Source organism: Scomber japonicus, chromosome 4 (assembly GCF_027409825.1).
Source record: "Scomber japonicus isolate fScoJap1 chromosome 4, fScoJap1.pri, whole genome shotgun sequence".
In the NCBI taxonomy this organism is placed as follows: Eukaryota; Metazoa; Chordata; class Actinopteri; order Scombriformes; family Scombridae; genus Scomber; species Scomber japonicus.
Window position 1 is genome coordinate 22,799,606 of NC_070581.1, and position 28,000 is coordinate 22,827,605.

A 28,000-nucleotide genomic window follows, 5' to 3' on the forward strand; every position below is an offset into this window, starting at 1 on the left:
GAGCGACATGGAAAGCCCGACCGAGAACCCTACCAGGGCTGCGGAATATTTGAAGGAGCTGAACAAGATCATCGAGACCCAGCAGGAGTTACTGGAGAGGCAGAGGGGGAGAATAGAGGAGCTGGAGCAGCAAGTGTCCGATTTGTGCACGGAGAACGCCTGTCTGAAGGAGCAGTACCAGCGGCACCTGGCTACCTGCAGGCTGCTGCAGGCGGGCAGCAACAGCCTGGTCACACTGGGAGCCATCAAGGAACATGCCACACAGGAAAAGTAAGACATAACATCCTCTGGTCTTGTTTTTATCATGGTCAAAAGATTCAGTTTAAAGTCCATATAAAATGATCAAAGTTGAAAATTGTACTAGATTCAAGTAATTATAGCTAAATCAGACCCCCAATAGTCAAATCCAATCCACATAGTGATCCACAGACCACTTTGATTCAGATGCTTATTTCCCTTTTAGTGATGTATGCAGATGGAAAGTGGGTCACTCATTTTTCTGACCATATTTGTGAAAATATGCAGGAGGAGGATTTGTCCATAGCACTGTAATATTAAGAGGGACAAACAGTTTGCCAAACTGATTAATTTTCAATCCATGTTGGTTTCATTTGTGTTTCATCCTTTTTCTTTTCAGTGTGTAGCTGAAAAATCAAGCATATTAAATTGAGATTGCTGTGCGTTACATGCTGATAAAAATGTGCATCTCTGCTAAATTTGACAACTCCCCCCAAGGAAACAAAAAGGTGAAATGAGTTTGAGAGCATCTGACAATTCTGCTTTGTCATCTTTGTATCTGTTGCCAGTTTCTGTAACTTCAGCAGGCTGAAGTCTAAACTGTGGATATATCTTATAGCCCTCAGTGGTCTTGAAAGTGGATTTCATGTGCATGGACAGACACATTAATCTATGATATATATGGAATGTAGTAGCTGCAACCCCTGGGAAGAAAGGAGCATACTGAGGATAGATCCATTATGCAATTATGTTTTTAGGGCTGGTCCTTTCTGGAAGCAGTGGTTTAAGCTTAAGGCAGAGCAGAGCATGTAGGGCAGATGTACTTTAGTGGAGCTTTATATCAAGAGTGCCTGTAAAGACCTTGATAATCAGACATGCTGTCAATATTACCCTCCCTACACCTGCTCCTTGTTGAAGTTCACACTCACTGTTGGCTATGTCTCCAAAATGCCTCAGCATGCAGACATTTAACTCCGCTTTTGACAGTCTGCTGGATCATGTGGTCGTGCTTGACCTTTGTCTCAAGGGGTGTGTTAGTGTCATGAAGATCAGTGGCAGCAAATCAATACTGATGACTCATGGACAGTATGTCTTTGCTGGCTGATAAAACCAGACTCATGAGATTGGGGACATACTTTAACACTGACCTTTTGCGCATTCCTTATATAAATTTCACTGTGGGGCTGTGGAGTATTCTGTCTGACTCCTCTGGAAAATCAGTCTGTCACCATCTCTCATTCTGTACCGTCACACTGTCTGGACACTATTTCACTCCAGCTCTGGTAGACTGACACAGAGGTTAGTGCAGGGCCTGTGATTACCTCAGAGGACCTTATGATATATGACAGCTGTTAATAATGTAAAGTTTATTTTTTGGATGATATAGCATTAATCAATTTAAACAATGCAGAGCTCTTAAGAAAGACCGATCCTTAGATCTACAAAGGTGAATTCAGCACAGAGAAAATGTCATTTAAATAATGTGTACTGGGGAATTAAACTGTCTAGCCATCTTTTGTTTTGCCATATACTAAGGTCAGGGACATAGGCATCAGACAACTAGAGGAGCCCATATTCTTGGGTTTTCTGAGGGATTCCGAGGAATTCCCAGACTGGGAGTCATAACCTAATCAGCCTCTCTCTGCATAACTCCAAAGGGAGGTCTTAGCAGCTGTGGGAAGGCTAAAAGCCATTTGAAGACATAATCTTGGGTGGTGGTGACTTGTGATGGACGTTTTATGATTTCTTTTGTTGCCAATGCTAGCAGCATCACGGCATGACTCTAAGGATGCCAGTGTCAGCGAGTTAGTTCACTACTTTGGTCCAGACTGAAAAATCTCTGTTGGATGGATTTCTGTACAACTTTGTACAGAGATTGATGGCACCCAGAGGATGAAGTTATCTGATATTCCTCTTACTTCCATCTGTGGTCAGGTCAAACTTTGAATTAGTTTAATATTTAGTTTGTGACCAAACACCTGCAAAACAAATTACTTTCCTATCAGCCTCAGCTGTACTTGAGTTTAGTTGATTTGTAAATGTTAGCATGCTGAACTATGGTGAACATGTTACCTGCTAAGCTGCAGCATGTGAGGGATTATCATTTTGAGCATGTTTGCGTGCTGATATTAGCATTTAACTCAAAGCACCACAGTCCAGGCTAAAAAAAACAGGTTAAATTATTAATCAAAAAACAAATGTGTAATGTAGATGAAAAGTCTGCCAATTTTAATAACCTCAGTCACCTTAAATCAAACCTCTCGACAGAGAGCAGTAGTGCAGAGCTTCAGTATAAGACCTGCCTGGACTACTGAGCAGTGAATCTTGCTCATATTTTTTCTTGCTTGTCTTTTGGCCACCAGTAGAGCTTGTACACTGAGGGTCAGGACAAATACACACACATAGATTTTTCTTTTCTTTATGACATGCCTCCTTTCCTCATTACACCCATTATCTTTATTTTTGAGAAGACAAATCTGTTGGGGAACCATGGCTTCTCATTGTTAATGCTCACCTTGACTAATTGCTGCAAAATACACAGTGCAAATTACAGATGACATGTTGTACCAGCATCATCTGCAAACAGTGGATTCTGATGTGATGTGTAAATAGACACAAGTCAGACCTGGTCTTTGCAATGCTATCCTGTTTAAGAACATACACATAAGTGGAGACAAGGATATCCGGCCTCTAGTGACATGACAATCTTGAAGATTTTTTTTACACTATGCCAAGAATGTAGACACAGCTCTCTTTGAGTTGTCAAGCCTGTCCCGCTAACCATGGTGGTTTTCATTCTAGCTATGTAATCAGGAACCAACTTGTATCTAGTGTAAGCAAGGAGGTCAATGCAGTTAGACAAAGTAACTGTCATGGACTAGCCGGTAGGAACCAATCTGGGTCCTGAAAACCATCAATTGGGATTCTCTGCTAGCCACAAAACACAAGTAGACAGGTTTAGTAAAGAATCCTGAGCCCTGTGTTATCTGTGAAAGGGCGTAGGATAGTTTGACATTTAGATAAATAGGCATATTCACTTTCTTGCCAATATAGATGAGTAGATCAATACCACTCTCAAATCTGTACCCTAAATATAAAGCTGCAGCTGAGAGACAGTTAACTTAGCTAAGAGTAAAGACTGGAAATAGAGGTGAAAGGCTTGCCTAGCTCTGCCAAACAGTAACTAAATATGTATACTACCTCAAAACTCTCTATTTGACATGTTAATCTTGTTTGTTTAATATGTACCAAAACAAATGTGGAACGGAAGTAATGCTGAACTAAGCTAACTGTCTCTTTGTAGCTTCATTTTTGGTGTACGTGTAAGTGAGACTGGCTTTCTCATCTACTCTAGAATGACAATGTTTATTTCCCCCAAAGTCTATATATTCCCCTAAAGTAGAGCTGCAAGTAATGACAGTTTTCAGTTTGGGCCAATAAATTGCAGAAAATAGTGAGGGTCCTCAACTGTTGACTTTTGTCCTGACCAACAGACCCCAGCCCCAAAGATATTAGACAAAGAAGAATATTATAGATGAAAATATTCACATTTAATAAGCAGGAACTAGGGACTATTTTCTTAAAACATTACTCAAAACAATTAATCGATTATCAAAATAGTATGCGATTCATTTAATAGCTGCAAACTAATCGCAAATTTACCCAAAAAGACTATGAGTTTTTGTGTTTTAGAAAAAGATCTTTAGTAATTATCAGAAGTCTCCCATCTAATACTGTGACTTTTCCAGGAAGCTTGTAAATCCTTGGTAGGTCCCCCCTGTAATCATCCTCCTTTTCTAAGATTGCATCACCACTTCTGTAGGTATCCACACAAGACTGAAGAGACACGTAGCGCCTTTCCATATCTCTATGCTGAGTGTATTGATCGGTTTTACTCTATTGATCCTTGAAGGGAAATTAGCAACATTATGTTAGCTACGTACTGAAAGGACCCAGTCAAGTTTGAACTCAGGGCCATCTCACTGTAAGGTGAGAATGGTACTGCTGAGCTCATGCTTGGTGTTTTTATAAGGGAAAGAAAACAAGTTTGGTTGGGTGGTTGTGGGAAGAGGACTCAGTCTCAGCCCAAACTGTGTATTCTTTTCTATATTATTCTCATTCCAAGTGACCTTATTAGTTGTTTTCCTGCTTTTGTAGTATTTTACTTATTTGTTCAAATCCATTGTCTTTATAGCACTGCACAGAGATTGTCATGTAATACATAGTAGATTTACAGCCATATTGCATTTTACCAAATATAGTTCAGACATCTTTTAGTTTGCTTCCTTCTTCTGTTTAGTTCCTGAGTTTGTCAGCTGATAGCAACTGTGTGCGTGCAGGATCTGTATAGTCTGTTTGTATTAGATTGTTATCTTAAATACACCATGTGTGCTGTCAGTTCTCCATTGGTGCTGGCTTTAGATGTCATCAATATAACAATCAAAAAAGGAAGGATGGAAGGGAGACAGAAAATAAAAAGTCACTGTGTATGAAAATCATATTCTGAATGATACATTAAATTGTGTTTATTGCTATCTTGGGTTGTCTGCAAATGGAAGGCTTTTCCCTGTATGTTGTTTTCACTATTTTTCCCTCTACCCGCTTTTAGAAACAAAGAGGATAGAGCAGGACATGTGATGCACCACTGATAGTGGAACCTTTGGTGCCAAGTCAACAGATTTCTATGTGAAATATGCAGGCTCCTGGCTAATGTTGTCGGTCAGATTTTCATGGTATACGACTGCTGCAAAGGTATTGGAAATCATCTCGTTGTGCAATGACCCTGATACAGATCCATAAACTTGACCACCCAAGTGATTGTAACCCCCAAGAGCTGGTTAAGCAGAATCTGCAGAGGAGGAGTTGGTTGCAGTGGCTTGATAGACCAGATTCTATATACCTATAGCTTAAAATTCAACTCTTGTTTCACAGTTTCCTGACTTCAAGTTAACAGAAGGTTGATGTAGTGCTCAGTCAAGAATGAGCAATCACACACATATCAGGTTTCTTCTGTTCATGGTTCCTGAGTTGCCTGCCTTGTCAGCCCTTTAGTCCGACAGTATTTATGCTGACCCTATGCAGTTTTCTCTGCTAATGGTTGCTATTAACAGACTTCTACAGTTACTTGTATCCCTTGTGCCCACTTTGGAATTAAATGACAGGTAATACAAGATAGGTTTGTACATTTTTTGCAGCGCACATTTGTGTGATAAATGACTTTTCATTAATAGTTGTGAAAACTGACTTAAAAGTTTGAACAGACTTTTTGACCCACTGATGTCTGGTTTGTGTAGCCGTGGAAAAAAAGGTCACAAATGAGTCTCTGAATGAAACTAGAACAGTGGTTGTGTTAATTTTTTTCTTGCATCATGCAGTGGAGGATGGTGGTTTAATCAGAAGATCCACTGTGATCTGAACCTGTCCTCTGGGGTTTAGAGCAGTATAGTGTCTGAAAGGACTATAATTTCTGATTTCGGTGCTGGTGGATGCATCTGCCACCCCACATTTAGCATTCAAACTTTGTTCCAGGCCCGGATAGCCAATCAAGTATGAAGAATATTTGGGACACTGACGTGACTGCTGGTCAGATAATGTCTTCATCCACAGATGATGGGTCATTTTCTACCTTGTTTTAAGCATTCAGAAAAGCACTTAAACTCTATGTTAACTTTAATTTCCAGGATGAAAACTCTTGGTTTGTTCATTCACTACATTTTGCACCATATAAGACAGGATATTCATTGTTTGTATTGAGTATTCAGAGCGGTGTTGTGTCTCAAATAAGTACTGGTGTTAAGTTTGAGCATAATGGCTGCTGCAGCAGTGGTGGTGGAGGCTTATTTATTTGTTTATTTTTTCAGGCAGTCATTTAAATTCAGTATGAAACCCAGTGAGTAAAGAACCATAAGTATTCTTGACTGATCAAATATTAATGAATAACATGACAAATCATTTCTAAGTCCAACTCACTCCCTGTTAATGCTCTAAAGGAACTAATACAAATGTTTCCATGTTGATGAACGAGCAGCAAAGCTTTCAAGTTGTTGATTTTGTGCCAGACGTGGGCTCGGATGTGGGCCAAAACAAGCCTGGGTAACAGTAAGATTTTCAGGAGGCAAATATATGTATATTTTGTAGAGTGATTTACATTCATTACACATATTTAGATGCTATTGAACTGGTCAGTAATAGCTTTGATGCTGAAGACGTGCAGTTGAATGTGTTTGACAAGTTAAACAGCCGCAGTATGATGCAAACGAGATTTTTCAAATGGAAAATGAATATTATTATTCGTTGTCTTCTAAGCAGTGATTTAATAATGTGATTTACCCCTATTTATGCCCATTCTGTAGCTGTTTTTTATGCTTTGTTTTCCCTTCTATCTGAACCAAAATATGAATGTAATGTTGGATTTAATATTTTGAAGTCCCCCTGTTCTTAGAAAAAGTTTGGCATATTGTTACTTCATTCAGATGTCTGACCTTCATTGTTCTGTATGTGTTGTTTTCACAATCATGTGCTGAAGGGAGAAAGTTTGTTAGCTTGTCTGAGTTAGAGACTTAGAAGTGGAACTGCAACAATTAGTCAATTAATCAATTAGTCAACGGAAAATTAACTTTTTTCTAATTGATTATGTATAAAGTAAAAAGAGAAAGTATATGGTTCAAGCACATTAAATGTTAATATGCTAAACTGAATATCTTTGGGTCGTGGACGGTTGGTCAGGACAAACAAGACATTTTAGGTTGCATCTTGGGCTTTGTTGATAACTTGGGGATTGACTGACATTTTTCACCATTTTCTGACATTTGATAGACCAAACAAATCAGTTGATTGAGAAAATAATCAACAGATTAATCAATAATGAATATAATCATTTGTTGTGGTCTACTTACAAGCATAATTGTGAGGCATCACAACCAGTTTGACAGTAATGGTCCAATATGCAGCTTGCATAAGTGTGACATGGAAACTTGAAGCCTCCAGTGTGCACACATTTAAAATAGACTTTGCTTTTTGTCAGTGAGGGTAAATGAGAAGATAACATGTTTTGTAATTTCTTGTGGAAAAAACATAGTAGACAAATTATTATCACTAACATTTATTCCCTAACATGTATAGAGTATTTTTATATGACTTAAACATATCTGAAGGGGATATTTCAGCCTTACAGTTTAGAATACTCAGAAACTTGAATAATAAACAAATAAGTGCACAAATCTGTTTGGCCTTATTGGTTGAATAAAGAAATGAATAATTATGAATAATGAATTAATTTATTCAAAGAAATTAGTACATTTTAAATAGTAAGCAACCATGGTAATCATTACATTAAAGTATTATGCTCAGGTATTTCAGTATATTCTATAAAACATTACAACATCAATCTTGACTGAACACAGTGCATCCTAGATCAGTCTGGTTTCAAGCCAGAGGAGCTAATAGTAAGAGGAGTTCATCAATATATATTGAAGTATTCAATAAAGGTTATTTTAGCTTGTCAATATGAGTCTATCCTGATTTATCTCTATAAGTCTCTGCTGGTTTTATATTGCCTCCTGTATTGGTTACAGTGACTGTCACTTGGCTTCTGTACTGTAATTTGCTCCCTAAGAAAACCTCAGCTGCCCTTACTAAGTCCAATGAATGGAGGCTGTGGACTTGAGATTGGCAGGTTCATAAATAGTTCACTCCAAGCCAGCGTAACAGCTTTAGCATGTGTTTTGGGACCCCTCGGCAGGAAATGATAGTATGATGGAGAAAGCTGTTTCTTGTGGCTGGCGGCATCTACTCATTTACTCGGCGATCTGCTGAACAATCAGTGTGCCAGACCAAATTTACGAGCGCATGAACTGCCTCTCTCCAGCAAACCCCCCTCTAATGAAAAACCCCTGCTAGATTAATGTCTATGCAGGGATGATTTGCATTCAGATCCACCTATAAATCTCAAGCAGTGGCCAAAGAGCATTTTCAAGTTGCACTCAAAATCAACTGCAGGGTACCTTCAGCTGTAATAGGCTGTCACTTCTTGCATCACAGTGTGGTCACAATGCTGCTGGAAGAGAGCCAGGCTCTGCTGACCTCTGGTTACTCTAGTCAGTACTAGTCAAAGTTAAGGGTGGTTTGTGTTCTTTGATGTAGCTCATAGTCTCCTCAGAAGGATAATGATGGCTTTAATGAGCAGTGTTACCTCTGTCTAAAGGTGTTACTGGTAAAGGCCACACTAAGAGGGACTTTATCACATATAAATCACCAAACTCAAGTCTGGACCACTGGTGCATTGTAATAATATTTTAACGAGCAAGAGAGCAAAGAAAAAGTTCTGCTATTAATTCCTGTGACATTTGATAATACTGTTTTTAAATTACATAGAAGTTGTGCATGTGCAGGATAATGTGGCTTGATAGGAAATTTTTCAAAAGCGGAGCCTTGTGCAGAGCCCATTGGACTCTGAAAAGAGGAGAGATTTTCTGGGACACAACCTGACCATAATTTTTACTTTATGAAAAGGGTTTCCTCTCTTAGCTCCAGAGATCTAATTATGAGGGGTCTTTACTGCCTGCCCTACTGTAATTTTATTTCAAATGATTGGGTTAACTAGTTTAACAAACGAAGGTGATGATGATGAATTGGTTAAATACCTGACTGAAAGTAAAATTGCCTGGTGGATAGATCTCTGTATGCACCTGATTTGCAATGAAATTGGACTTTAAATGCAAATCCCCAATGCAAGCCCCTTTTAATGATGCTAACACTGGGGTGAAGGGGTTTTGTATACGATGTTGTATCAGGGGTTGATTCTTATAAAAGTGGATTTTAAAAGAAAACATAGCTTGACATTTCGGGAAACATGCTTATTCACTTTCTTGCACTCACACCATGCTATATTTACAATAAATATAGGAGCTACATTCAGTAGCTGTTTTTCTTAGCTTAGCATGAAGACTGGGGGGGAAAATGGACACAACAAGCTTAGCTCTGAAGATATTTCTCTGGATTAAACAACACAGATGAGATATAATATTTAGTGAGCTTTTGAGGTGCTGGTAGGTGGATTTACCTATGGCCTATAGATTGTATAAAGACCATAACAACTCATTGAAAAAAAAAAAAGCTGAAGCATTTCTAGTGACACTTCAGGAATCTTTTGGAGCCAGCATGAAGTGGCTGTCAGTGACACTGACTTTAAGGTACATCTGTGTTGGCTTCAGCCTCAACCTGTGGTAGCACCAATCACTTTGGACAGAGCTAGCTGTTCTTACAATTGTTAAGCTAAGCTAACCAGCAGCTAGCTGTAGCTTCATAATACAGTCATAAGAGTGGTATTAGGCCTAACTCTGTGATTCCCAAAATGTCAGAACTAGTCCTCTAATTGCATTGTTGTAGAGAAGATATGTTCCTTCTGATATTGATGATATGCTATCAAAATATATAATTTTTTTGTTGTAGAGCAATATGGACATGATAATTTTGACTAAATATGTCTAGGGATGACTATCACTGCTTTCAAAAAATATTTACACAATGAGATTTTTGATAAATAATCAGTAATGTGTACACAATGACTAAGTGGGTAAGGGCAAATAATAGTAAAACAGCTAGAACAGTTAAATGAACAGGTAAATTCAGAACATTTCCAAAATTTAAGACAATATCTAGTCTTATCATGATAACGATATAATATTGATATATTGCCCAGCCCTAGTTTACATGCAGTAGGTGGGTTTGCATAAGTGGGACATGGACACATAAAAGAGAAAAGGCAACTTTTCTCATAAAGTCATATATAACACTGCCTAAAACATTCTCATTTTTTCTGTTCTGTCAGAGTTTGAGTGAAACTCTGTATTTTGTAAAGTTGATGCACACTTGTACAGGGGGTGAAGTGTGTTTACGTTTACCCCTTCTCTCCATCAAGCTAGCTTCTTAGTATCTCCTTTTATTATTACAATATGTGATCAACGCTGAAGCAAAACACTTTGAAGGGCCACAAGGCCAAAGTACGGTTGCCTGTTCATTCTTTATTTCTTCACAGTTGAACCAATTATCCGCCTTGCAGCTGTCAAAACCAGCTGATGCAGCAGTTAAATCGAAGGCAATTTGTAGCATAGTACCTGTGGAGAGCAGTTTGAAAGGCTGCCACTAGTTTTCTGCCAAGTGGGAGTGCTATGTCGGTGTGTCTGTGTGTGTGTGTGTGTGTGCGCCCGTGTGTGCGTGCGTGTGTGCGTGTGTATCGCTGACAAGGTGGAGGCTGAGTCAACAGCTAAACACACATGAGGAGCTACTATTCACACATCTTCTTAGGCATTACGAGTAGATGTCAAACACAGCTCCCTCACAGCTGGCTGGGCCTTTGACAGCCGATATTTGGGCTGAAATTTCTGCAATGCTGACTAACAGTGGGAAGTAGTTTATAGTCATATAAACAACAACGGCTGAAAGCTCTTGCTGATTCTTGTGTCTCGTTTGTGCAGTTTCTAAGATAGCTTGCTTGTATTCCTTCAATAGACTGATTCAACAGCTTGCATTGCCTCCATTTTTAGGTGTCAGACTATAATCTGTTTTTCCACTCTGGCTGCTGGTGTGCACTTCTGTATGGGTTCTGTGTAACTGTAGACTTTACAAGAGATTTTGAGAGATGATCTGAATCCAAGCAATATGTTCAGGAATGCAGCTAGAGTGAAAGTGAGATTACCTCGTATCCAACTCTCTGTGTTAGGTCAGGTGCTCGCCAGAGTCAAAGCTGGAAAAAAGGTTCAGTCTGCCTTTTCAGCATGAACAAGTACGTTAAGGACCTGAGATATAAAAGCCAGATCCAAAAAAGACTGAGACTGTATTTTGAAATAGTGAGATTGAGTAGAATTTTTATATATTATATCAGATTCAGTCCAAATTGTGTCTTCGGATTTTAGAATTCACCTTGTGTGGACATGACTTTGATCATTTTTGGTGATCTGGGTATTGCCCATTGTGCTTACGTGTGTTTGTTTACATGAGAATGTCACCAACATAAACAGCATAATTTATTGTGTATGGTCTGTCTAATTTGAGGGAAATATGTGTTTGTTGAAATTTGTTTATGTTTTATTTTTTATGACAAATAGAAGAGGACTTGTATAACTATTTTGTTCATAAAATCAATTTTTTGTGAGCATCACACCGACAAATAGAAATGGCTCCTGGCATTTCTAGAACCCCAAATTTCTCCTAGAACTCCCACTAGTGAACATATACAGAGGGTACCTGGCTCATCTATGTAGGCTTCAGGAATGGTGCAAGTGAATGTGGTGAAGCTAGGAGTCCTGGCACCAGTAAATATGGTATTTGCACTGGTGTTAACTGTCATGTTAACTGCAACTGTGGTATAAAGCAGTCTTAAAATAACTGTTTTATTACAATTATTTATGGGACATTATATTGTGTACCAACCTGAAAGTGGCCAAAAGAGATAAAATCTCCTCCAAAGGCTCATCTATAACGGCTCTGCTCATGGCTTGACAACAATACTGATGAGTGACTGTATGTCATTTCTTAAAGTTCCGGTTCCTCTGCTAGTGCATTTCATGCTCCTTGGCATTTGTCAAAATAAATCATTAACTATTGGGCAACATAAGAGTAGTATGATAATAAATCAAAGTGGACAACTGAGGCAGGTGGACTGTTTTAAACAGTTTGTTCAAGTGTGTGTCTGCCACCCTCCCTTTATGGAGGCGCAGACAGCCAATGGGGGTCATGCCCCAGTTACTCCTTAGAGATACATAATTTGACAGCACCATGAGAGGCAAACCACTAAAGAGGACTGGACTGACTCATTAGATCTGCTTAGCCAGACACATTTCTGCCTGTAATTAGTTGCTGATTAATACAGATCATTCAGGTCTCTGTAGTGGACGCCACACGTATATAGCACACCGAGGAGCCTAACACATGATGAATGTCCTTCATTTGTGCACTGGACTGAGAAGCAACCTTCAACCAAGGGAAGCACTCATACAGTATAGTAAAGGCACACATGCATGTGCCTCATCAGAAAAGCAAGAGCTGAATCAACATCAAATGATGAAATTCAGCATGCTTTATCCTGACTGCAGTGTTCTTTTTGAGAAAAATTCACCATCTAAAATGCTGACAATAAATATGAAATACTCACAGTGAGTGAGCTGTTATAGCTGACCGCGAGTTCAAGTCATTGATCATTTGGTGACATTGTTGTGAATGGGGGCAAGAGCAACACAACTGCAAGAAGTACTGTTCTGTTTTTGAAAGACAGTTTTGTAAATTCAATGTTGCTTTTGGAAAGTATTTCATGGCTGTCATGTTTGCTGTTGAATGACACAGTACCTTCAGTGAAGCCAATAACTGATTGGTAGGTAACTTTTGGAAATACCTCTGGTCTAAGCAGGTTAGTTAAGGACTCTGTACAGTTAATAATGGAATTCCTGCTGTTAGCTTCCTCTGGCTTTGTTGAAGATGAAGTTAGGGCTGCATGCCATGGTAAAACAATCTTAGCAAGAAAGGTAATATTATAATACACTCCCTGGCCAAAAAAAAAGTCGCCAACTGGATTTAACTAAGCAAATAGGTAAGAGCCTCCTATTGGATAATTACTGCATGGGCGATTATCTTACAGCTGGCAACAAGTTATTTAACCCCAACTGATGCAATGTGTAGCTTCTCATTTCTTAAACAACCATGTCGAAAGACACATCCCGCGGTCGTGGAAAAGATGGTGATCGACAATCACTTAAACGTTTGGTGAAATCAAACAACAGTAGAACACAGGGCTATGTTTAATAGTGAAAGTAAGAGCATTTCCACACACACAATGCGAAGGGAACTCAAGGGATTGGGACTGAACAGCTGTGTAGCCTTAAGAAAACTACTTATCAGTTTGGCTAATCACAAAAAACGGCTTCTATTTGCTAGGGAGCATAAAGATTGGACTCTGGAGCAATGGAAGAAGGTCATGTGGTCTGATGAGTCCAGATACCCTGTTCTAGAGTGATGGGCGCATCAGGGTAAGAAGAGAGGCAAATGAAGTGATGCACCCATCATGCCTAGTGCCTACTGTACAAGCCTGTGGGGGCAGTGTTATGATCTGGGGTTGCTGCAGTTGGTCAGATCAAGGTTCAGCAACATTATGTGCTCAAAGAATGAGGTCAGCTGACTACCTGAATATACTGAATGACCAGGTTATTCCATCAATGGATTTTTTCTTCCCTGATGGCACGGGCATATTCCAAAATGACAATGCCATGATTCATCTGGCTCAAATTGTGAAAGAGTGGTTCAGGGAGCATGAGACATCATTTTCACACATGGATTATCCACCACAGAGTCCAGACCTTAACCCCATTGAGAATCTTTGGGATGTGCTGGAGAAGGCTTTGCGCAGTGGTCCAACTCTCCCATCATCAATACAAGATCTTGGTGAAAAATGAATGCAACATGGGACGGAAGTAAATGTTGTGACATTGCAGAAGCTTATCGAAACAATGCCACAGCAAATGCGTGTCGTAATCAAAGCTAAAGGCAGTCCAATGAAATATTTTTTTGGCCAGGCAGTGTAAGAGCAACATGTAACATGCCAAAGTTTTGCATGTAATATACAGTAATCTGATGTACAAACACACTATAAAAACCTTCTTACTTGTAAGGTGTGTCATCATTCACACACCTTGGACAAACTCTTATTACCTTTGATATTCTTTTTGGGAATTTGGGAGAGGAAATAGCCACATGTGTGTTTTCCTTTACTGCCTCAGCACTGTTTTTTTTTCTTTCTTATTGCCATAATAAGAGGTAATGTAATGAAGTTCTAGAAGCCATTTCTTCAAGGCTTAACCCTGCTCAATATTTTACAGCGAAAAACAAATAATGGGTTTATAATTACATTGGAGCAGGTCTTTCCTGAAAGAGGCGAGGAAAGTAAAACAGCTCTAGGGGAGTGTCCAAACTGGTATGATACATGGTACTGTGTTGAAAAGACAGAACAGAAAATAAATAAAACTAAAAAAATACAGCTGCATGGACAGCAAGATGTTAATGTTGGAATCTTTGCAAGTGTACAGTAGATGATTTTGCAGTTAATTTGAAGCAACGCAGGGAGCTATGATTAAATGAGCAGACTTGTGCATTATGGCAGTCGTCTCCAGTTGCACTTACTCTTGCAGAAAAGCAGATTGATAAACTCTGAGTCAGCATTTTTTTTGCACTGGGGTGTGCCCTCTGTCCGTTTCCTCCTGCACAACAGGAAACAGGCTGTCCTCACTGCAACACACTATATCCGAGCCACAGGAAAAAAAAGAGTACAGACAAACACGTACGTGGGCCACACACACACACGAACTGAGGTAAAGAAGGAGTTGGAGACAGTAGCATGACAGTGGAGATAGCAGTATTAGATTTCGTTTAAGGAAGTAGCTGGGTTAAAGTCTTGATTCTACCACCAGAGAATTGTCTGTCTGGGCCACCATGGTAGAAACCAATCGCACAGCTTGTGGAGGTCTTCCTGTGGAATGATACCTCCAAAGGGATTTGGCATTTCATGCATTATTTAAAAGGCTTTGGGAATGCATCTGAATGAACCTCAATCGCCAGAGTTTCTACACAGTGCAGAAGGAATGTAGTTCGTCTTGCATTCAAACTTTTATGCACGTATCCATCACAATAAGAATGACAATTCTGCTCAGATAAGGCAATAAAATGTGGAATTTATTCATTTTATGACTTGACAAATGAGCTTTGTCTGGGCTGCAAGTAGAATTAATTGGTACTACAGGCGATTTGTCTGGTTGCTGTTTGACTTTGTCAGATTTACCAAAAGTGTTACCATTTACCTCCAATTAAATAGGTACAATTGCTTTCTTAAAATGTTCATAGTGGTCTGGGCTTTGTTTCACCCTAAAAAGCAACTCATGTAAATTGCGGTAGTGCAAGTATTACAAATCTCATGCAAAGGAGATAGATAAAAGTGAAAGGATCTGTTGTCACCTACAGCATTAACAAGCCAGTGGTTCAGTAGTGGAGGCTATAAAGTGATGAAGTTCCACTTGAATACAAATGACTGATGATGTATCGCACTGTGTAAGATGTAGCATTCTGTCCATCTGTCTTCTGTAGTGACAGTCCTGAAGAATGCACTGAATCTTTTCCTGACCCAGATCATAATTTGTAGATTATTAGTAGTATAATTATTGGTAGTAACAGCAGCAGCGGTGGTAGTAGTAGTATTAGTAGTAGTATTAGTAGTAGTAGTAGTAGTTTACAGTGGTATTTCTGCAAGACAGAGGAGCTGTCCAGGGTTCTGACCACTTCTACCTTGCTGTGGTTTTTATTCAGAGGATGTCAACTCTGAATGACTGGGTGAAAATCAGCTTAACAGGCGGACATAACATTCAGCAAAAGATTTGTGAAAAATGGCTTTGATCTGATCATTTTTTTCAGTGATGCATTGTATACACAGCAATCGATAGGTTCAGTAATTGGCATTGGATGTGGACTGCAGCATGTGTGTCAATGAATCTCATCCTACCACTGCATTATATTGACCCAGCTCCAGTTCTCACCTCAACCTAATTCCACAGTAACAATGGAGCTCTCTATAATAAAAACGCCACCCTTTGTTCTGTACTTTACATAATAATAAAGGACGTCTCTGCTGATATTTGCTGAAGCAGATCTTTAGGTTATTCAAGAAATTCTGGGGCAAGAAGAAGTAAAGCCAATAGAAGAGAAAACAAATAAGTAATGTAATTAAGAATAGGTGAATGGGGGAGGTCACTCAGCTAAGAGAATTGGCTAGAATTGGCATTACTTCCTCAAGCCAACTAAACTAAAATCTTAACAGTGCATCTCTTCAAAGCTGAACCTTTGCAGCTACAGTACATAATGGTATAGTCAGTCATTTTACTGTCTTTTCACCATGAATACCTCATTGTTTTCTCCATGTGAAAAGTGGAAAGAGGTGACAAGGGAGCTCATAAATTTGCCCAGATGCAGCCATGCATTTGCTTTATTGCCCCTTAGTGCTGTGGTTCACAGAACAGGCTACACTTTATTTCTGTGGTTTGAAGAGTACTTTGCTTTCTGTTGGGATGCCATTTACTGGATCCTGTTTCTAAAAGTGCAAATGAAATTTCATGACAGAAATGGAGTGTAACGTGTATGACAGGAAATAAATGGTAACACTCACAGGGCCAAAGATGCATTAGGCTGTTGGTTTACTAGATACCTGATATCTTCGGGTTAAAGATGTGTATTGTAAAGTGTGTCCCCAAAATATCTATACTTAAGTGAATTAAGCCCTACCCTTGCAATATTTCTGCACTATTAAATCAACACTGTATTACACTTATGCAGTATAATGGGGCTTTCACAGCAGACATTTTCAATTATTAGGAAAAGCACAGATGTTACTATTAACACTCACAATGGTACTGTTCTGTTGATGTGTTCCAGTAAGACAGTGTGATAATAAGCCAGTACAATAAAGTTTGGAGGAGCTGAAGAAAGTTTTTTTTCCAATTCTGGAATCCATGTTCTTTTAATGATATCTTCAATGTTACATAACATATAAACACTAGACCTAGATGTCATCACTGGCAGTCTAACAACCCTATAGGTTTATGTTATGGCCATTAGTTTTATTTTCAGCTACTTCTCTGAGAAAGGATGTTTTGTCCATCAGTTGGTTGTGGTGGACAGCTCTAATACCTATAAGCCTCGACAACCGTTGCTATGTACAGGAAACAAGATCAGTTGATGCATGCTTCCACACTTGATCCGGAATCTGATAATGAATTAATAATTGGTTTTATCACCGGTGCTTAGTTGGTGATTAAATGTTTCTCAACAAAAATGCACCTCAGGAGTCATAGTTGAGTTTGTCCCATTTATGCTTCCACGTAGATGGACTTACACTTTTAGAACCAGGTATTGTGTGACACATCTCTTGTACTGATGATTCACTGTTGAGGAGAATTTCATGTCCATATAAGCTGTTGAAGTGCTGAATTACGTCAGTAAACGTATAAAGAAATTGAATGGGACTGCCCAAAATACCTCCTCCTACCTCAAACCTGATTACCAGGACCCTGAAACTAAAACGGCTAAATAGAATTCAGCCATTAGTGATTTAATTTCACCTTTGCTTATATTACTGAGAGGTCTGTTATGTGAAAAAGGCCAATTCAAAAGTTATATTTAAGAGATGTTTCTTATGGTTTCTTACACAAAGGGGGACATTATATAAACTCCAATAGACATTAGAGTTTAATCAACACAAAGCCAAATAAATAAGCTTACAAATGCTGTATTTATCTATATATAATGGCAGAAGAGACGTTTTGACACCCAGTGAAGTGTGAACGTAAAATTTTGTATATGCCCCATCTACAGTAGGTTGTAGCAAGAATTTAAAGTGTGGGGATTGATCTGCTCTAAAGTGTAGCACCCCTCAGTGCCAAACAGCTAAAGTTGGCTGTCATAGTGTAGTTTGCTGATTCAAGTGATTGTGGTCAGTGAGGCGTTTTGTGACACTGTGCATGTATTTAGCTGCATTACTGACATACTGCAGCAACCTTGTCTCCACATGCTCAACAAAACCATTGAAATTGTGTTTTTTTCTTTTCTTGCAGGTCTGAATGTGACTCTCCCAGAATGGTCAGGTACAGTATGTCCAATAAGCTACTCTGTCATGTCTTACATCTGCATGAATATTTGATTATCTCCTTAAAAGAACACACATAAGTCCTGTGCCTTTTATGGGTGAAAAAGCTTTGGTGAAGACATGGTGTTATGTAAGTCTTTTTGATTTGAGTGAATGAAGCTGAGTAACCTTGGATTATGCTTCAAGCCACAGAGAATTGGTTTCCCCTGTCTGAAGGATTGTGGCTGGCCTGATGTGGTGCCTGTTATTGGTGTTTGTGGATATAACAGTGTGCAGGAAATGACGAGATTTTATGTCAAGGTCACATTCCACTGTTGTTTGCTTGGTCTCTGTGAACCTTAGTGGCTGGAGATTTGTGGGGTGTCTTTACTGGCAGAGTCAAGATTTGACCCAATTTAAAACTATAATGTGAATTTATCATTTCCATGCACACAGCTAAGAAATATGGCTTGCATGTTGAGAGTAGATGGGCTTCTCTCTCTGGTAGACACACTCCTTATCTGTAGCTTCTCTATTTACGGATTCCTCTCTGTGGGATCCAGACTCTTCCTCTCCCTCTGTAGCGCTGTGTATTAAGCACCAGCAGCGTCTAGACAAGCTGAATAGAGCTTAGTGAAGCCTCTGTTTTAGAGAAAAATTTCCAGGTCTGTTCTTTCCTTAGGTATTTTACTCACTGTATGTGCTCCCCAGGCCGCTTTTCTTCTGCTCTAAATGTCCCGTTACAAATTTGAAGCAAATCCAGAAGGGCTGTAGCCTGGAGATGTGTGCCAGTCTTTGTTTTTGTACCATCTTACTGAATGTGTGTGCATGCGAGTGTGCGTGTGCATGTGTTTGGGAGATTTGTATGTAAAGTTGGTCTGCCACTCAATAGCGTCACCACCAATGTTTGTGTGCCAAAAAATAAAAACCTCAGCATGGAAAATAGGTTATATAACATCACACTGAATAAAAAGATTTGGTGTTTTAGGTATTCATTAAACTCAGAATATTACAATGCCTTATTGAGTTTTATTTGAAGAAGTGTTCAAATATGTTTGAGAGTATTTTAATTACAAAACTTTGCTTTGGGTGATATTGCTTGTGGACAATAAAGAGATTTTCTGTGTGCTTTTCTTAAGCACACACACCTGTGTAGACTTTGTGGGCCTGACAGAATATAGGCTATTTAAACATTGCCAAAGACTGAGAAAGTGTTACTTTTCACATTTGCTCACCTTTGTATTGCTTTGATAGTTGTTGGTTATTGTCTTTTATCATTATCCTAAAACTAGAATGATGAATCATCAGTGTTAATCACTTTTTAAATTAGATTTCTGGAATACTTGTGATTCTCCCCCAGTCCTGTTTAATGAACATTAACTGGGGTAATGGTTTTCCATACCATAACGGTGTGTTGCTACCTTTGTTTTATACAGTCTATGGTTGCTACCAAAAGAGGGTTCTCTGGTTATTATAATATTTTTTTTCCCATATAGTTCAGTCCTGGTGAGTACTGCTGCTGATGGTGGGATCTAAAAGCATCGCAAAAGAAATGAGGACAAGGCTTTAGAGGCAAACAATCCCATCTCTCCAAATTGATGCTTTGATGTGGTTGGAAACCTCCCAAATGGCAGCCGCCGTCCTCATGCATTTCTTGGTTGTGAATTTGGCCACAGTTCCACGAATTGTCTCCTCATTAATATAAAGCCAGTGTGCCAAGACTGCTACTGTAGCTGAGCTTCAGTTTTCATCTGTACATTTTTACCATCATATTTTGAACTCAGGGTTTCCCACAGCACGGCCGCCTAAGCAACACGTGTTGCAGGGTTAGACGTTAGTTAAAAAAATGAATTGATTCCCGCAAATCCAACACTTATAATGTGGGAAATTCCCGCACACATTTACAGTGATGTTTATTAATGTTCAAACAACGTCTGCAGCGGTGCTTACCGCAGGAAAACTGGCTGGAACCTCTGTGTCCGACTGTCTGACTTCGACCCTGAACACACCTGTAGCTCTCTGTACCTCCCGCTAGCATAACGCAGACAAGCTAATAGTGATATTAAGTTTAAGGAAACAAACACAGACCGCTGGTTAAAACATAAATCTACATCAACTGAGGCAGAACCTGCTCAGAAAGCGGAGACCGAAAAAATAATGACACCGGCAGTACCATGTGATGTCAATCTTAATAACGTTAATCCTCAGACAGGTAACTGTGACGTTACTATAGTGACACGTTTCAGGCTAACCGGCTCAGAGTAAATGAATGGCTCCAAATAAACAGGTGATATTAGCGGCGCAATGTGTAAAATGCTGTGGTGCTGCACGTTTTATCAACTGATGTTACAAAACGTCAATTTTAAGTCACTCAGATGTTTCTCATTCAACAGACCTGAAGAGAAAGAGTGAGGCATTCAACAAAAACGTGATGCTAATGCTACTGAAGCTGAATGTAACTACTTAAGTGTAGGCTATACTACTATATAATTTGTAATTACTATAAAATATAGTTCAGAGAATAAGTTAACTATATAATAGACTCAATGGTTTAACCTGTGCAATCTAATTTAATCCAATACAGCAGCTCTGCTATAAATTCTACATTTATGAAGTTTATACATTTTTTGACAAGAAAGTGAAAATTCTGCTTTATGTTCATTATTGAGTGATTGTGGTGTATTAGGGTGCATTATATTGAATGGTGTTCCCAATATGCACCCATACATCACCACCACTTAGTACAACCTCAGTAATAAACAAAGTAGAATTATCACTTTTTTGACAATGTCAACAAAAACGGAAAATGTATGAACTTCAAAAAAAGCAGAATTTATAGCAGAGCTGTTGTATTGGATTGAATTATATTGTATTCACGTGTTCCCAATGAAGTTGCAGGTGACTGTAGTTGTTAACTTCATGATAACGGGGGATAAGGGGTCAACATTTGTTGAGACATTTCATTAAAAACAGAAATGCCAACCTCATGGTGGTGCTAAAGGAAAAGTCAGAGGATTACCAAAATGTTTAAATATTTTACTGGATAAGTGAAAATATTAACCTGTTGGTGGTGCAAGATTAAGATAATCAGTCAGATTCATCCTCTGGGGACCACAAATATCTGTACAAAATGTCATGGCCAATTGTCAAGCCATTTAACCAACTAGACTCATGCTGCTATTGTGGCCAAAACATTTTCTATTAAAATGTAATTTCTTTATATACAGTAATTGGTTCCCAACTTAGGGGTCAGTCTCCCTCCAAAGGGTTACAAGATAAATCTGAGGGGTTATGAGAGGATAATTGCAGTAGAAAGGTTCTGCCACACAAACGTTTTTGGGAAGCATTTGACAATTTTACCCCTTTGAGCCTTGAACAGTTATTTTAATGAAAGCATATCTGCACATTTTAGAGGTGAAATCTCTCTCTTAGTGACTCCAACTGCTTTTTTGTGAGGGGCCACAGGCCAAATAGATTTTGAACCACTCATTGAATCTTTAACAGTGTGTTTTTTATAAGGAATAAATAATATATATTTTATGTTTAATATATTAGTAGTCATTAGATAAATAGTGGCATGACAATACAGTTTTAATGAGCAAATACAGTAAATGGCTGAAATCACAAATACATGTGACACTACATCCTTAAATGTAAACAAGGTTAAAAAAAATACCATTCACTTTTGAATTTGCTAAACTCCTTTTTTAAAATCTATATGGCACTGTGGGCAGATTGGGGATTCTAAAAGCATTTTCATTGGCTTTCACGCTTCATAGTTTCAAATTCACCCACCACAAGACCAGGTGATACAGGACAATTAGTTCAAAGTGGTTCCACAACAAAGCTTTAATGACAACATTGTATTGAAAAAAGACTCATCTACATTCAAGAAATACTACACCAATTACCAGACGTAAGTGCAGCGTGTCCTATATACTTGAATGAATTTTGCTCCTCCTCCAACACTGTGATGTATAGCTAATAGCATTCTACTACGGTCCTCCCTAAAGACAATGGAGCAGCTAGCCTCTAAACTTCTTAAAACTTACTGTGTGCTACTGCCTCTAATGCTTCCCCCCAGACACATGTGGATATAGTGCAAGCATCTCACTGTAAATATTCAGTAGCATCTTTTTAAAGTGAAGGCGCTGCCAGTTTGAAATTGCTCCGACTGTTACTGTGAATTTCTCTATAAGTCACATGGTTCATCTTGGCTCTGAGTTCCCTTTTGTATTTGAGCTCAAAGCTGTTTGAAATCGCTTGAACTGCCAACACAGCACTTTGCTGACAACACACAGCAGACTTACAGTCACACTTACATCTCTCACCCTGTTAATATGCCACACCATGACACAACTGAGGCTGGTTGTTTAAAATGTAGTGTGTTACATGGCTTGGTAGGTTTCATTATCATTAATAATGGAAAAGCCAGTGAACTTGGCACTGGCGTTATAAATAAATAAACCCTGCTCCCAAAGGATTGCTTTGGACTGGTTTGATAGAAGTTTGAGTGTGTGTGTTTGCATATATGTGGAGACATAGAGAGAGAGAGAGAGAGAGAGAGAGAGACAGGCCCTATTGGTGATAGGGGATTACTCATACACAATCCGTGGCTAATGAGAGACGAATAACAACATGGCAGTGTTTAATTGGTCTGCTGTTTTGTAATAAGAATGGATGGCTTCATTTAGATGTGATTAGAACCTGGATGAGATAGGCAGACAGGCAGGCACTCAGCGGCCTCGGTGACCCGCTTTTATTGGATTCTTCTTCAGTGAATGTCTGATGATAAGATGTTCTCCCACTTGCGGATGCACTTTTGTGTCGCAGTCATTCATAAACCCAGACTGTAACACAACAACGGTTGAGTAGTAGTCTTTTGTCTATCACTGAATAGTTTCTAAAAGTCCATTTGTGCTCTTGTTATTCATGCTTGTTTACCTGTGCCTGGTGAGCTCATGTATTGTGGTGAATGGCAGTGGTTGTATATGAAAGTGTCTGACAACTGAAAGGCTAATTAAAATTTCATATTGCTTAGGGTGGTGTTTATGTGAGTGTTTTTTAATGAACATGTTTGGTCTGACATATATGAAGGCCAGAGAACTGCAGCATAGTGACTGACTGGAGATATTCTGCAAAGCCTTGGCGGGGTCTGCAGCTTTTATTTCCCTGAAATTCTCTGTGGAGAGTTGGAGAAACACAGGAGCACGGATTATAAAGATCTCCCATTATTATAGAGATGACAATGAAAAGAATAAAGCTTTGCTTGGCTGTTTTTGTTGGAGGGCAAAATCTCTCTTAGAGCATGTCTCCAAAGAACACCAGTAAACAATGCTTCCAATCATTTTGAACATTAATTCAGGGTAACTTGTTGTTGTATTTAGTACAAAAGTAATGTGGGATAATTTGCAATGACATGCAAGATACAATTGAAATGGGGCTGGTACTAAAGAGACTGCACTTCTTTTGCTTCTTAGTGATGAAGCGTTTGCTGAAATGGCTATGGCACTGAAAGCAGGACATTTTTCAAAAATAACACAATGCAGAGACTGAACTGTACTTAATTCACTTTGAAATCTAACCTTAAAAGAGCCGGCCCGTCCTCGGGCGCAGCGACGGTACGTGTCAGGGCAGCTGAACTGATATTTGTCTACTGGGACAGGAGGTGACAGTGCTTTGTTTCAGTATCCGTCTAGTGCTGTCTCTCACCCTCAGCTGACACTCTCCACAGGGATCATACGAGCCTATCGTCTTCTCTTGTCTCCTTCACCATCTCTTGTTGCCATGGAGAGCGATGCTGAACTGTGATGGGTAGGACACCAAGCCTGCTGTCTTTGTCCTTGCGCAAGTCCCTTTTCGATTGCGTAAACTAGATTTCAGGTCTCAGTCGGGCATTGTTCTGAAAACAAAACTCCTTTCCACAGGAATCAAACAAAACACAGCATGCATGTGTAAAGAAAAGAAAGGCAATTAATTATGGTTTCAAAGACGTAGAACATCTCTCCTTGGCAGAAAAGAGCTGCAGTGTTTCTATAAACAGTGGATGTTGGTGCATCCATCATTGCACTGACAAGTCTAAAACAAGGTTTGAGTGTTTGACTCTGCAGCACAATCAGAGTAACTAATGGAAAGCAGGATGAAATTTGAGACTAATTCAAGGTTCAGAGCTCCCAACTCAGCCAGAGCAGAGACATTAGCATTTCTGGAATTAATAATTCATTATGCCGACACAGCAGCAAATGGCAGCAGCTATGACACAATTAGCCATTGATATTACTCAGGGCCTCATACAGAGGCTGAGTGCAAGCTGTGCTAAAGAATGAAGGATACTTATGTTTTTGCTAAAAATGCTAAAAAAATGAATGGCTATGAATTGAAGGAGGAAATACAGTCTTATGTAATGTTATTTGGGTTATGGTTTTATATCTCTGGACAGTTACAAATTATAAGCATATGCACTTGCAGAAGGGGTAAAAAATGAAATTGGCAGCTATGACTATGATCATTACAGGGTTGATGGCTTTCTGCATTGAGCCAGATGTGGCTTTATATGAAGACCTCATCTCCTGAGAGAGATGGGTAGTCTGTTGGTGTTTGACTGCAAGTTGACAGGCTGAGAAATGTGCCTGGTCTGTCTGCGACAAGCAGCCCAAAGGTGGCACGGCTCAGTGAAAACCTTAACAAACAACAGATGAAAGAAAAAGGTTTTTGTGGAAATGGTATCCAGTGAAAGGAGATGAGAAATATCAGTGCAATGATCAGTAGAGGACAAAGCTGCTTTTACTGCAATACACCAAGCACAAACTATGAAGACACCACAAAGGAATCTGTGTGTAATCATATTCTAGTCTTTGATTGTCCATGTGGTGTTCTTCTCTGGCTGAAATTGTAACATGTTCACATTTCTTGGGCTTTGTTTTATTTTATTCTTTTATAAGGGGCTAATACTGAGATTGCACTATGCAACATAAAGCCAAACAAAGGGATTCACCTTTTATTTCAGGTGTTTTTGGGGCTGTTGATAGTGTGGCGTGATTAGAAAAAGATGCTTATCTGGTATGTTCACGTGCGTGAAGGGAGGCTCCAACATTCAGGACTATAGAATGACTTCAGAACATAGCATTGCATTACTATAATGTCTAACATAGCTGGGCAGTATATTGATATTATATTGATATCATGATATATGAGACCAGATATGATATTGTTTATGAAATTGTGATATTAAGTATGATCTTTTCCTGGTTTTAAGACTGCATTACAACAATGCACTGGAGGCTCATTGGAGTATGATTGACACCAAATTTATTGTGAGGTTGAAAAGTCCACTTTTAGGTACTGGCTTTAAACAGAGACAGATAAACTTTCTCCCTTCAGCAGATGAATGTGAAAACAACCTTCTACTGTCAAGCTCTGCACATGCATCATTCTGCACGGTGAAGGTCAAACATTCAGCAGAAGTACACCAACAGTATACCAGTCAAAAGTTTGGATACACCTTCCCATTCCCTTGAATTGAAGTGTGTCCAAACTTTGGACTGGTATGGTAATAATGAGCACAGTATTTTTGAGTGGAGGGGGACTTTAACAATAATTTGAATAATTGGTGCATGCTCCAGTCATTAATACATTAAATGCAAGAGTAAATCTGGACTCAGTGGAAAAAAATCCTATGATAAAATATAATAAATTGAAGTATACAGAGGTAACAAAAAAAGCATCAAAGTCACAAACCTCTAGTGGAAAAACTGGAGGATTGATAGTTTTAATGCAGAACATCTCACATTGGAAAGCCTTTGTTACATCTGTCCTCATGTCTGGGAAATATGTTTTATTAAAATATGTTTTGTCCTTCTGTAGGAGACATGCCTCACTACCTGCCGAAGTCACAGAAAATCCTGGGAGGCTGGTGTCTGTGGGCTGCAGGAAAATCGTCCCCTGTCGCAAGTGGAAGTCTGCTTCCTTTGGGTACAGTAAGATGTTATATAAAGGACTACACGTTTAATGTTTAGTTTGTCCCCTGAGCACCACAACATTTTGAGCACCATGGCATCACAATATACTTCTTGTCTTGCACTGGCCTTGTTAATGTCCAAAAGTCATCACAGCTCCGGTCCACGCCCTGGTGCTTAGCCTTTCTGTGGGAGATGTATCGTTCATGACAACTTGACAGTTGCAGACTTTGCTTTGTCCTAATCTTTGAGTCTTCGCAGCTGTTCTCCAGTCATCAGCTTTTTATGACACAGCAGTTTCAGTGCTGCAATGTTTGTTTTTCTTGAAGTGTACAGTGAACTCCAGTGGCCAGATGCACTGTAGGATGAGCTAATTAGGCTTCACCCTAATGAAATATGATGCCTGCATACACGAGCCTTCATTGCTGCTCAGTCATTAGCCAGAGCTCTGTGTTTTAAGAGGGCCGCTCAAGGTGTGAGGAGAGATGAGAGCAGGCAGTCAAACAGACTAAGGAGAGAGTTTCAAAGATGCCTCCCAGTGCTGCGCGCTTCATCATCAAATATCAATGTGCGCCTAATCCATAGCCCACTTTGGCTCATATGCAGCCCAAAAATAAATCCCAATGCAGTAGTGAGAATGTGTTCTATTTTTAAAGAGCAGTGTTCAGAAGTTTCTGATGAGTAAGGACATCTGTGGGTTGTTTTTAGACTTTGGTAACGTTTGCAGAAATGAGGGAATGCAATTTTCTTGCTGATTAATACCTTGCTCGTTTGTGTTAATTCTGTTTGCCCTTGTGTGATTGTTGCTCACTGAGTAATTTTCAAGCGCAGCCGAAAGCTAATAGGTTAAATGGATCATGTCTGTAAACAAGATGATGGCTCTGATTGGAGGTTGATTATTTTCCTCTCCAGCTCTGCAGTATTGTCTGCTTCTGTTTAGGTTCACTCGTGTCACACACTGTTATAATCAACCCCAAATTATCAAATGATGACACTGCAAAGGAACATGAACCCGACAAATATCTGATTATTTTGACACTGCTGATTTATTTCACATGGTTGCTCTTCTGTTCATCTCTCCCATTTTCTGTGGCACTAGTGACAATTTCGTCCTCATCTCACTCTGATCTGTTTTACTGCGTAGATGACAATGAATGAATGCAAGGAAACGCTAAATGCATGCCCTCAACACATTTGTAGAGGGTCAGTTTCACACACAGGGTACCCTCACTTGCTGGGACTTGCTCGTAACAGCAGGATATGAGAGAGAGATGTGAGGAAGAATGATGATGGAGGAATTTAATCCAACAAATGGGACGTCATTGCTCATTCCAGTGACATTTTGAGGCGATGGCAACTAGTCATAACGCACAGCACCACAACTGTCAAACAAATATCGCGAAGTCAGCTATCAATATGAAGAAATTGTTAAGTAACACTTTAAACTCTAAATTTACACTAAAAATTCATGTACATTGTGATAGCTGGATGGAAAACATATGCTAATTTAGCTACTTTTTATCATTTGATTATAGCGATCTAAAGGCGCACATCATAATTTAAACTTGTTAATGACTTAAAGAACAGAACTAATGAAAAGGACCAATAAAAACAGCTGTACCCTGCAGAATATGTTTAAAATATTTCTTACTTATTTTGTGAAAGTCTGATGTCCTTTTCAGGTCTAGGATGATTTTATAGGAAACACACAGCTGTGCAGCGTCATATTTTCCTGAAGGAGCTGAGACGTACTGAAATGGAAAAGAAGGAAAGTGAAGCCTTTTGGCTTATGAAGAAAATAATAAAGTTGCAAGAGTTTTGTGAGTGATTAATGCTTCAGTAACTCTTATTTTATGAAGAAATATGAAAAGCTGCTGTTGTGGTTTTACTTCTGTTTCCACTGCTAGTTTTCCTGATCTGATGTATTACAACAGCCTTATTGCTTACTGTCCAATCAGATCAGCTGATCAGGCAATAAACGCGTTCGATCAAAGTGTTGCTGTCCAGTAACAATCCTCTGGGTAGGATACACCTGTGGTTCAGCGCTTGCAGCTCTTCCAAGAACCTCCTATCCCCTCACTCCTCATCTTCTCAAGGTTCATTTACAGGATTGGAAGATCCTGCATCATGGCAGAAGGGGAATGATTTCCGAGGTTAG

The 28,000-nt window shown here is 39.2% G+C and overlaps 1 protein-coding gene across 1 annotated transcript; it reads left to right on the forward strand.

The window, feature by feature from the left end:
* The first annotated feature begins 7 nt into the window (after window positions 1-7).
* LOC128357622 (uncharacterized) lies at window positions 8-28,000 on the forward strand. The gene is made up of 4 exons (XM_053317987.1): window positions 8-270; window positions 17,877-17,906; window positions 25,751-25,863; window positions 27,951-28,000. Exons 1-4 carry the CDS (start codon window positions 8-10, stop codon window positions 27,998-28,000), a joined length of 456 nt encoding a protein of 151 aa, XP_053173962.1.